This window comes from Hyposmocoma kahamanoa, unplaced genomic scaffold (assembly GCF_003589595.1).
Source record: "Hyposmocoma kahamanoa isolate Upper Pololo Valley unplaced genomic scaffold, ASM358959v1 65, whole genome shotgun sequence".
Taxonomy (NCBI): domain Eukaryota; kingdom Metazoa; phylum Arthropoda; class Insecta; order Lepidoptera; family Cosmopterigidae; genus Hyposmocoma; species Hyposmocoma kahamanoa.
The window spans coordinates 7,888,386-7,899,816 of record NW_020653853.1 but is presented as its reverse complement, the minus strand read 5'-3'; the positions used below and the strand labels follow the sequence as shown (position 1 = coordinate 7,899,816).

Here is an 11,431-nt window from a genome sequence, read left to right as displayed (position 1 = left end):
TCATACTTAGTATGCATAAATTAGAAAATTAATATAAAATGAAACTACGACTATTCATATTGCTATTTTTTTGTATTCGAAAACAGTTTATCTACATAGTTTTTTTAAATTTAGTAACAAATTCACGGTGTTAAAACATTATGTTCACTGGGTTGCGATTTCGAGTACAGATGCACCGATCTCAACAGGTACTGGCACAGCATCCACGGGCATAGTGGTGGTAGTGGCCTGCACGTCATCAACTACAGCGTTTGTGACTACTTCAGGTGCTACAGCGTTTAGATTCGGAACATAGTACATATTGTCAACGTTTGTAACGACAACAACAGGCTGTGATCCCTCTGCAATAATTTCAGAAGCTGCTGTTTCCTGAACAACTGGGGTAGCTTCTGCACCAACTGGCGCAGATTCAGCTGCAACAGGTGAAACAGTTTTTGCGACAGCAGAGTCCGTGATACCGATATTGTTGGCATCGGTGTCGGCAGGTAAAGCAATGCCAGAAGCAGTGGCATTGGCACCAGCTGTATTCGTGTCCACTGTGGATACAGAACTATCAACAACAGCGTTAACGTCAGTAGCCAATCCTGTAAGGCTACCAGCACTAGCATTCGTATCAACTGCAGATCCTGTAGTAGTGCCTGCAATGTTAGCATCGCCACCAACAGGTTTGGCGTCAGCAACAGATCCGGTGGTACCAGCAGCGTCAACATTAGCAGTCGAGTCGATTGTGCCAACGACATTGGAGTCTGCAGCAGATCCAGAATTGACAACATTAGCATCGGCACCTGCAACATTTGCGTCAGCTGTGTGTCCGGTAGTACCAACAACATTAGAATCAACACTCGCAGGACCAGTAATGCCAGCAGTAGTACCATCGGAACCGGAGTTTGCGTCAGCAACTGCAGATCCGGTAGTATCGACGGCATTTGTGTTGGTTCCAGCAGCGTTTGCGTCAGCAGCGGTTCCGGAAGTGCCAACAACATTAACTTCGGTAGCTGATCCGATAGTGATATCAGCAGTGGTATTTGGATTAGCATCGGGTCCAACAGCATCTGTGCCAGTAGTAGATCCAGTAATACCGGCTGCATTGGCTTCGGCACCTGCAGCATTCGTGTTGACAGCAGATTCAGAAGCACCAGCGATATTAGTATCAGTAGCTGATCCGATAGTGCTGACAGCATTGACGTTGGCATCTACAATATTAGAGTCAGCAGCAGATACAGAAGTACCGGGAGCATTGGATTCGGCAACAACTGCACTTGCGTCAGCTGCAGATGTGGTAGTACCAACAGTACTGGCGTCGGCACCAACTTCATCAGCAGTAGATCCGGTAGTACCTGCAACACTTGCGTCCGCATTCGCAAAATCTGCAGTACCAGTAGCAGTGGTGTCAGCACCAGGAGCATTCGTGTTGACAGCCGATCCAGAAGTACCAGAAGTACTAACATCGGTAGCTGATCCGATAGTGCTTCCAGCACTGTCGTTTGCGTTAGCAATAGATACGGTACCAACAGCACTTGCATCAGTTCCAGTAGCGTTTGTACCAGTAGCAGATCCAATAGCATCAGCAGCATTGGCTTCCGTGCCAGCAGCTTGCGTTTCAGTAGCGGATACGCCTGTACCAGCAGTATTAGCATCTGTAGCTGATCCCATAGTGCTGCCAGCACTGGAGTTTGCATCAACCGTAGACCCAGTACCGACAGCACTCGCGTCAGCTCCAGCGGTGTCTGTGCCTGTAGCAGATCCAACAGTACCGGCGGCATTGGCTTCAGTGCCAGCAACATTCGTTTCAGCGGCGGATACGCCTGTACCAGCAGCACTGGCGTTTGCATCAATAGTAGATCCGGTACTGATAACAATCGCGTTAGCGTCAGAAGCATCTGTGCCAGCAGCAGAGCCAATAGTATCGGCAGTATTCCCTTCGGTACCAGCAGCATTCGTGTCTGCAGCAAGTCCAGAAGTACCAGCAGCATTAACGTCAGTGGCTGACCCGGTGGCGCTATTAGTATTGACGTTAGCATCAACAGTATTAGAGTCAATAGCAGATCCAGTAGCACCGGCAGCATTGGATTCGGCAACAACTGCATTTGTGTCAGCAGCAGCTCCAGTAGTACCAACAGGACCAACGTCGACACCAACTGCATCAGCAGTAGATCCGGTAGTACCAGCAACACTAGCGTCCGCATTCGCAGAACCTGCAGTGCCAGTAGCAGTGGCGTCAGCACCAGGAGCATTCGTGTTGACAGCAGATCCAGAAGTATTAGCATCAGTAGCTGATCCGATAGTGCTCCCAGCACCGGCGTTTGCGTTGGCAGTAGATCCGGTACCAACAGCACTCGCGTCAGTTCCAGCAGCGTTTGTGCCAGTAGCAGATCCAATAGTATCAGCAGCATTGGCTTCCGTACCAGCAGCTTGCGTTTCAGTGGCGGAGATGCCTGTACCAGCAGTATGAGCGTCGGTAGCTGATCCGATAGTGCTGCCAACACTGGCGTTTGCATCAACAGTGGATCCAGTACCGATAGCATTCGCGTTAGCTCCAGAAGCTTCTGTGCCAGCAGATCCAGTAGTACCGGCAGTATTCCCTTCCGTACCAGCAGCATTCGTGTCTGCAGCAGGTCCAGAAGTACCAGCAGTATTAGCGTCCGTAAGCGACCCTGCAGTGCTACCAGCATTGACGTTAGCATCAACAGTATTAGAATCAGCAGAAGATCCAGTAGCACCGGCAGCATTGGATTCGGCAACAACTGCATTTGCATCAGCACTAGATCCGATAGTACCAGCAACACTTGAATCCACATTCGCAGATCCTACAGTGGTAGTAGCAGTGGCATCAGCTCCAGAAGCATCCGTGTTAACAACCGATCCGGTAGTACCAGCTATATTGGTATCGGTAGTTGATTCGATAGTGTTACCAGCACTGATGTTTGCATCAGCAGTAGATGCGGTACCGACAACATTCGCGTTTGCTCCAGCAGCGTCTGTGCCAGCAGCAGATCCAATAGTACCGACAGCATTGGCATCAGCACCAGTAGCATCAGCAGTAGATCCACTATTACTAGCAATATTGGCGTCTGCACCCGCAGCACCGGTACTACTAGTAGAAGTAGCGTCGGCACCAGGAGTATTCGTAGGTGAAGCAGATCCAGAATTACCTGCAGTAACAGCGTCGGTAACTGATCCATTTGTGCTACCAGCAATGATGTTGACATCAACAGTATTAGAGTTTGAAACTGATCCAGTAGTACCCGCAGTATTCGGTTCAACACCAATTGTGTTTGAGTCAGTAGCAGACCCGGTTGTACCGGCAATGTTAGCATCCACACCCGTAGAATCTGCAGATCCAGTAGCAGTGGCGTCAACACCAGCAACATTCGCATCAGCAGCAGATCCGGTAGTACCGACAACATTTGCATCAGCACCAGCTGTATTAGGGTCAGTAGCAGACCCAAGGCTACCGCCGGCATTGGATTCGCTTCCAGCAGCGTTTGCGTCGGAAGCAGACCCGGTAGTACCAACAGCACTAGCAGCATTAGCAGTAGTTCCAGTAGTCCCAGCAGTATTAGCATCCGCAGCAGCAGAACCTGCAGTGCCTGTAGCAGTGGCGTCAGCACCAGAAGCGTTTGCGTCAGTAGCAGTTCCAGTGGTACTGACAGCATTGGCTTCGGCACCAGCAGCATTCGTTTCAGCGGTGGATCCGGCTGCACCAGCAGTATTAGCGCCAGTTGCTGATCCGACAGTGATTCCATCACTCGCGTTCGTACCAGCAGCAGAATTGGTAGTACCGACAACATTCACGTCAGCGCCAACAGCATTTGCGTCAGCTGTTGATCCAGTATTACCGGCAGCATTGGATTCGCTGCCAGCCGCGTTTCCGCCAGCAGCAGATCCGTTAGTATCAACAGCACTGGCAGTAGATCCGGTAGTTCCAGCAATATTAGCGTCTGCACCCGCGAAATTTGGAGTGCCAGTAGCAGTGGCGTCAGGACCAAAAGCATTTGTGTCAGCAACAGATTCGGAGGTACCAGCGGTAACGGCGTCGGTAGACGATCCAGTAATGCTACCAGTGCCAGCGTTCGCATCAGTAGCAGACCCGATAGTGCCGATTGCATTCGTGTTGGCTCCAGCAGCGCTTGCGTCAGCAACAGCTCCAGTGGTACTGGCAGCATTGGCTTCGACACCAGCAGCATTTGTGTCAACAGCAGCTCCAGTAATACCAACAGCAGTAGAGTCGGCACCAGCAGCATCAGTAGTAGATCCAGTTGTACCAGCAACATTAACGTCCGCACCCACAGAACCTGCAGTGTCAGTAACGCCAGCACCAGCAGCAGATTCGGAAGCACCAGCAGTAGCAGTGGCGGTAGATGATCCTGTAGAGCTACCAGTACCGGCGTTTACACCAGCAGCAGACTCGGTAGCGCCGACTGCATTCGTGTTGGCTCCAGCAGCGCTTGCATCAGCTTCAGCTCCAGTAGTAGTGGCTGCATTGGCATCGGCACCAACAGCATTCGTGTCAGCAATAGATCCGGTAGTACCAACAGTATTAGCGTTAGAAGCAGATCCAATAGTGCTACCGGTACCGGCATTTGTATCAGCATTAGATCCGGTAGTATCGACAGCAAGTGTGTCGGCACCACCAACATTAGCAATAGATCCAGTAGTTCCAGCAATATTAGCATCTACACCTGTAGAACCTGCAGTACCAGTAGCTGTGGCATCGGCACCAGGAGCAGTGGCGTCGGTACCAAGAGCATTCGTGTCAGCTATAGATCCGGAATAACTACCAGTATTGGCGTCATTAACTGACCCGATAGTGCTACTGGCACTGGCATTCGAATCAGCAACAAATCCAGTATTGCCGGCTGTGTTTGCGTTGGTTCCACCAGCATTTGCATCAGCAGTCGTTCCAGAAGGACCAGCAGTATTGGCTTCGGCACCAGCAATAACCGTGTCAGCAGCTGCTCCAGTTATACCAACAGTACTAGCGTCCGCACCTGTAGAACTTGCAGCGCCAGTAACAGAGACGCCAGCACCGGCAGATCCCGAATTACCAGCATTAACAGCGTCAGTAGATGATCCAATAGTGCTACTGGCACTGACGTTTGCATCAGCAGCAGACCCGGCAGAGCCGACAGCATTCACGCTGGGTCCAACGGCGTTTGCGCTAGCAGCAGCTCCAGTAGTACTGGCAGAATTGATTACGGCACTAGCAGCATTCACGTCAGCAGCGGATCCGGTAGTACCCGCAGACCCAGGAGCAATGACGGCGGAACCAGCAGCATTCGTGTCAATAGTAGAACCAGTTGTACCGGCGTTATTGGCTGAAGTTGATCCTGTGGTACTGCCGGCATTGACGTTGGCGCCAGCGGCGTTTGCGTTAGCACTGTTACCACTGCCAGCAACACCAACAGATCCCGCAGAACCAGCAGCGTTATCGTTAGGTGCAGATGAACCAGCAACACCTGATGTCGTTGGATGAGAAACCCCTGAACTAATAGAACTGTCACTCAAAGAGCCAATAAGCGATGAGCCAGTTTGGTTGGTAGGCACGATGGTCGAAGAATGTCCGCCAGTTATCCAAGTAGGGAAAACATTTGATAGGTAGGATAAAAATGCTTGAAGCAACGTTCTCTTCTCTTGAAGATTTTCTTGCGCTAGCGTAGCCCCTGGAATATTCGCAATTAATGCTGTCTTATTGTCTAGCTTTTCTATCTTCCTTTCTAGATCTGCTTGCAATTTTTGTATGCCAACAGCATTCACATGACTGACCAAATGATTTCTAAAACCATCTTGTGAAGCACTGTTTTGTAATTTAGTTTGTATGAAATTTAAGATTGCTTTACGCCGCTCACTTTTCGTGCTGTTGATTTTGACGCCTAATTCTTCTTGTAAATATCTTTGTATAGCAGCTTTCTTTTCTAATTCAGTACTCGCCGGAGTCAAACCATACTTTTCGTATATATGACCTTTCCAAATATTATCTACTTCAGTAGAATTGTCGTCTTCAGAGTTTTCAACAGATTCATTTTCAACTTCTATAGTTTCTTTTTCATGTTTGTTCAACAGATTTTTAATATATTCTCCTCGTTTTTGTTCCTCTTTTATGCGTTTTTCTTCTTGCTTGCGATTCTTCTCTTCAAATTTGCGTTGTTCTTTTTCTCTTTTCTTTTGTAACTTTTCTTCTTCCTTACGCTGTTCTTCCTCTTGTTTTTCCTGACGTTTACGTTCCTTTTCTTCTCTTTTTTCCTGTTCTTTTTGAAGCCTCTCTTCTGCCTTACGCTTTTCCTTTTCAAACTTTTGTAACCATTTTTGTTCCTCTTTTTCTTTTTTCTCTTGCTGCTTTTGTTTTTCTTTTTCTAATTTTGCCAGTTGTTCGGCATGTTTTCTTTCCGCTGAATTATCATCACTCTCACTGTCATTACTTTCATCACTATTGTTGTTGTCATCGTGGTCATGGCCAGATGTAATAGCCGATTCGTCTTTATTAGAATGATGGTGCCATAACAGTGATCGCGAAGAAAATAATTCTTCTGGAAGATATTTCGCACTCACCACGCAGAAGCACACCTGGAACAAAGCAATAACTTTAAGTAAGACACTAAATTTTAGACATTTAAACTTAATTCTTTATTCTTTTTAACCGACTCAAAAAAAGGAGGAGGTTATACGTTCGGCTGTATGTATGTTTTATGTATGTTAGATATCTGTAGATATGTCCGTCAATTGTGGACCGATTTAGAAAATTCTTTTTTGTTTGAAAGGGTGCACTCTCGTGGTGGTCCCATTGTCGCCAAATCAGAATCTGATGAGGGAATCCCACGAAAATTGAAGGAAGTCCTCAAATTTTATAGGCATGTCCGTGTATTCACCAATTCCTCCATCAATTGTGCACTGATTTTGAAAATTATTTTTTTGTTTGAAATGGTATACTCTCGAGGTGGTCCCTGATGATGTTCCTGTTCGTTTCGGCCATCACAAAATTACTAATTATTTTCCGCAAATAAAAGTCGACTTTTCACTTGACACAATAGATGTAGATAATCAACAAATCACCGTCACCATGACAAGCACACGAGGAAATACATAATGTACAAAGGAGTCCGTCACCAATAAGTCTGAATCTGATGAGGGAATCCCATGGAAATTGAAAAAAGCCGATTCGCAAAGTCGGTTTTTTTAATGAAAAAGTTACAATTATTTTAATTTTATAATACTTACCAACAGAAGTAAGTATATAATCCTCATTTTGATTAACTTAAACTGTCATCGAATTCAAAATTCGTTCGTAGTTAAAACACTTTTTAATACGTGTTTCACTTGAGCTCGTTCGTTAGAATTTGTTTTGAATTCTGTAATACCATCCTTTTATACTCGACTCTGCAATTAGCGTAGATAAGGTTAGATAATGCTCCTGCTGCCGAGATAACTGCTCCATATCTTGTCCTGCTCAAACAAAATGTTTTCGCGATGTTTACATCTGAGTCAAAACAAACACTCACTATAATTTTAATGGACGTAATGCTGCAGTGGTACAAAAAGTACTGAATAGAGTAAACAATCGGATATTTGCTTTTACGAAAGGAAATTGAGATATTAAGAAATTAACTCAGTTGTATTGTTATAATCACATATTTCCCGTGTTTACAGAGGTTAGGCTCCTAAAACATGGAAATTTTCAACTCTTCCACATTGTATTGTATTATGATTTAAAAAACCATAATTCTATATTGTATGTCAGAAATGACTAAAAGTGTGAAATTACATTATATAACTTTTCCATCCATTGTACCACTTTTAAAACAATAAACGAATTTTGAATTGAATTTTGAATTCCAGATGTTAATATAATTATAAATTTAATAAATGAAATATCGTTTATATACGAAGATATGAAGCCATGTGTAATCTAAGGAGATATCTACTGAAACTTGAAGCAAGCTTAAAAAATGATATCATTATGTATAGTATTCTCCGTCCGACTATTTATTTTACTTTTGACATAAGCATGCCTACGAAATTTCATAATTATTGACAGGCAACCATAAACAAAAAAATACAATATTACATGGATGCTTTTTTTTTCTTTACTATAGTGAAGCGACGTTCCTTAGCTCATATTTATCAAGCCGACAGTTTATGTAACGAAGATTATTCAAGTTGACAAATTTTGATACCTGTCTAATAAATTATAACGAAATGAAATACATTATAAATAATTCCACATGAACGGGAATCATCACTTGAATCCTCAGTAACATTAATTATTAATTCTTGAGTACACAAATTGTCAAACGCAACATCAGGACACCAATTAGATAATTCTTTTTTATATCTCCGCTCACACTCACGATTAAAACATCTTCATAAATAAAATCGATTGTTATAAAAAATCGGAAACGCATAAGGACACCACTAATTGATTAGAATTCGAGCTGTCAAAAGTAAAATCAATGATTGGACGGAGTATAGTTACTTGAATTGGAAATTTCGTTAATGTTTCTATTTCACCATAGGGTGAAAGCAAAGAGGACCGTTTGCCATCTACAAGTGGCCCTTTGTGGTCAGGATCAACGACTAAAATAGCGCATTAGCGATTAAGTTACATGCATTAACTTCGCCTACAAAACTTATCTCACAAATTACTCTTCTTGCATTCTTTGTTAATGGTCAATAGGTACTCTCGGAAATACCATAGGTGTGCCGTAAGCAAGTTGGTGTTGTTTTATTTTTGGCTCTCATTCGTACTTAAAGTCCTTAACATATCATTAAATATCTTTTTTACGCGCCTTTCATTGTGATCGAGATTAACCTATATGCTAGTCTATTTATTATAAGGTCCATATCACAAATTGTGTTCTCATAAGATGAAAAGCTTGCAATAAATTGAATTACCTACTGTTACACCAAATATTGAATACATAGTATGATAACACCACGAAGTTGAATTAAAAAGAGTATTGACTCGATAAATGGATAAGGTAGTGGAACCGATGATGGACGGCGCACCTACCATGAACATTTTTTAACTATTCCGCCAAAAAATAAGGAAATGCTATTTGTTTATTTTCACTTTCAAAATTGGTCATAGTTATGCAAATAAGAACCAACCCACACCTCGAGTGCAATTGAGTTATATATTTTAGGTAGAACACCAGACGTGTCCTTTACCCGCTTACATCAAGTCCTGGCAATATACCAACATAAAACGGAGAAAATAAAAGTCTTTCAGGATACCAACCCTAAATAAGTAACTTTTTAATAGCTAAAAAGAGTCATGCTGCTTAACTTCACATAATGTATTTTTTAAATATGCTAAGTGGATCCATGTCACATGTACTGAAGTACTGTAGATCTTTAGCGTTTTCATTACGACAACTAGAACATGGTTCTCGTTAAGGAAATAAAAAGATACATAATGTTTCCTATTTATTGCTGTATAATATAATAGTTTGACTATATCATTCTCAATGCTACACATAACTCACGTTGTTTGTCTCAAATAACTTACCTATTTATTTCTTCACGCTGTTTTTTAAAATCTAATTATCTCGAAAGTTACATTTTGTGGGTTGCTTCTAGTTTGCATAACTATGTCCAATTTAAGAAGACGTCAGTTCAATTTTGACAGCTGGCGGTCATCTGTATCCGCCATTATCGCAATGCGAAAACGGTGATAACAAATTAAAAAAAACGGAATTCTTATAAGGACTGCGCCTCAAGTAACTTCTTTTTTATCATATTTGAACGTGATATTTGAGTGTGATAATCTTATGTTTTGGTGTTATTTTAAGCATCTAAACAAAACGTAACCGTAAATAAATAACATAACGTGTATTGGAAAATTTGAAGTGTTTATTACTGGATCTCATTTACCGGTTTACCCAATCATGGACATTTTTGCCCATAATCGGATTTTATCATTAAAGATCTTTACTTGTGTTTACCGTCTTTGTAAAGCCAGAGTTTTAATTTAGTTTATAGCTTATAACCTTATTTTAAGTCTATACGGTAATGGAAACAATGTCCGTCAGTGGTCGTTTTTTACTTGATTTGAGTTTTTTAACATGGCACTGAAGCGAATGACCACCCATTGTTACCAATCACAAATGGGTCGTATAAAACATTACACCATTCGTTTAGAAATAAGTTTAAGTACCATGCAAGATCTGTTTTTTTAAGATTGAATTTGTTAATTTAACTCAATAGTTGATCATTCATATTTAGGTGCCCATGATTGGAAACCATCTATGACGGAGTTTTCACAATTGGAAATTGGATTGGCCATATAAAAAGATACTCAAACCGTGCCAGACGCTATGCCAACTAAGCCACTGAATGAACCAGCAGACCTTACGAATGTTCCTATGTGCTAGTTGTCGGATCTTTTGTAATTTGGTTTTCAACGACTTTTTAGCCGTAGCGCCATCTATGAGAAATCTATGAAAGTATTTTGTCACCCAGTTAGGTAACTTTACAGCTACTGGCTAGAGATGTCGCTATTAATTGTAATTTTTGTATTGAATTGATATTCAATTATTTTCTGTGAAAGAAACGACAAGGAGTGAAATTATTCATTGAAATAATAAAGTGTGAATAGTGCATCTAAAATAACCAAGTCAATATGTAAGTGCATGTCCATCCTCCATCCGCAACTATTTACTACATTACAGAAACGTTTAGCCGTATTGATGGAGCAATAAAGTCGGGCTGGAAAAAGACCTGGCGCCATTATTTACAAAAATGTATACTTGAAAATCATACAAACACTTAAAACATTATTTAAACGAATACAACTAAAATAAGTACTGTTTAGGTTACCTAAGTAACCTTTCAAAGGAACCCATGTCAGATCTTTCTAGAATCTGTGACGTTTTTGTCCTTCATATTTATTAAACTTGTGCGTGTACAAAAGTTATTATGAGTCATTAAAAATTCTCCTACTGGTAATAAATACAAATTGGAAACAATTTCAACAAACAACATACTTTCCAAAAGTTACAAAGTTTAAATTGTTTTTGATTATTTTACTTAATGTTTCAAAGAAATGAATACTTAAAGTTGCAGGAACTGAAACTAAAGAAACAAATTCGAAATTTGAAAAACGAACTCTCCGGGAGTAGGTTACTTTTCACTATAAGAGACTGTTATTTATTTTTCACCTAGCTTGGAAAGGCTTTCTTTCTCATTAGAAATTTGCGCGCAAAAGCGTTTTTACCACGCTAGCGTGGAAAAGGTTTTTGGAATTCGAACTTGACGATGGACTGTGGTGCACCTAACTATTTCTTACTTTCTTTGAGGAAAAAACACATAATGGCACATTTAACTACGCGATTTGTCGTACAACTCAACTTCAACTATTCCCTTTCATCTACCACTTTTGTCGCTGTAGTGAGGTGAAAAGGTGTATGTTTCGCTCGGCAGCAAAGTTGTTTTG

At 42.0% G+C, this 11,431-nt stretch overlaps 1 protein-coding gene across 2 annotated transcripts; it reads right to left on the bottom strand.

Moving 5' to 3' along the window:
* Window positions 1-34: 34 nt before the first annotated feature.
* LOC113231313 (mucin-19-like) lies at window positions 35-7,305 on the bottom strand. Of its 2 annotated transcripts, XM_026465583.1 has the most exons (3): window positions 7,216-7,305; window positions 3,073-6,564; window positions 35-3,021 (listed from the first exon to the last, which is right to left on the bottom strand). In XM_026465583.1, the coding sequence occupies exons 1-3, from the start codon at window positions 7,240-7,242 to the stop codon at window positions 145-147; spliced, it is 6,396 nt and encodes a 2,131-aa protein (XP_026321368.1). In that variant the 5' UTR covers window positions 7,243-7,305; the 3' UTR covers window positions 35-144. The 2 variants fall into 2 exon arrangements, with proteins under 2 accessions (XP_026321368.1, XP_026321367.1); XM_026465582.1 differs by having other exon boundaries at window positions 35-6,564; window positions 7,216-7,304.
* Window positions 7,306-11,431: the final 4,126 nt, after the last annotated feature.

Bases quoted from the DNA above. Each gene is read 5' to 3' on its own strand.
- LOC113231313 (XM_026465582.1), bottom strand. From the start codon at position 7,242: ATGAGGATTATATACTTACTTCTGTTG. The intron at 6,565-7,215 runs GTAAGTATTATA...GCTTTGTTCCAG, and splicing joins TTATATACTTACTTCTGTTG to GTGTGCTTCTGCGTGGTGAG.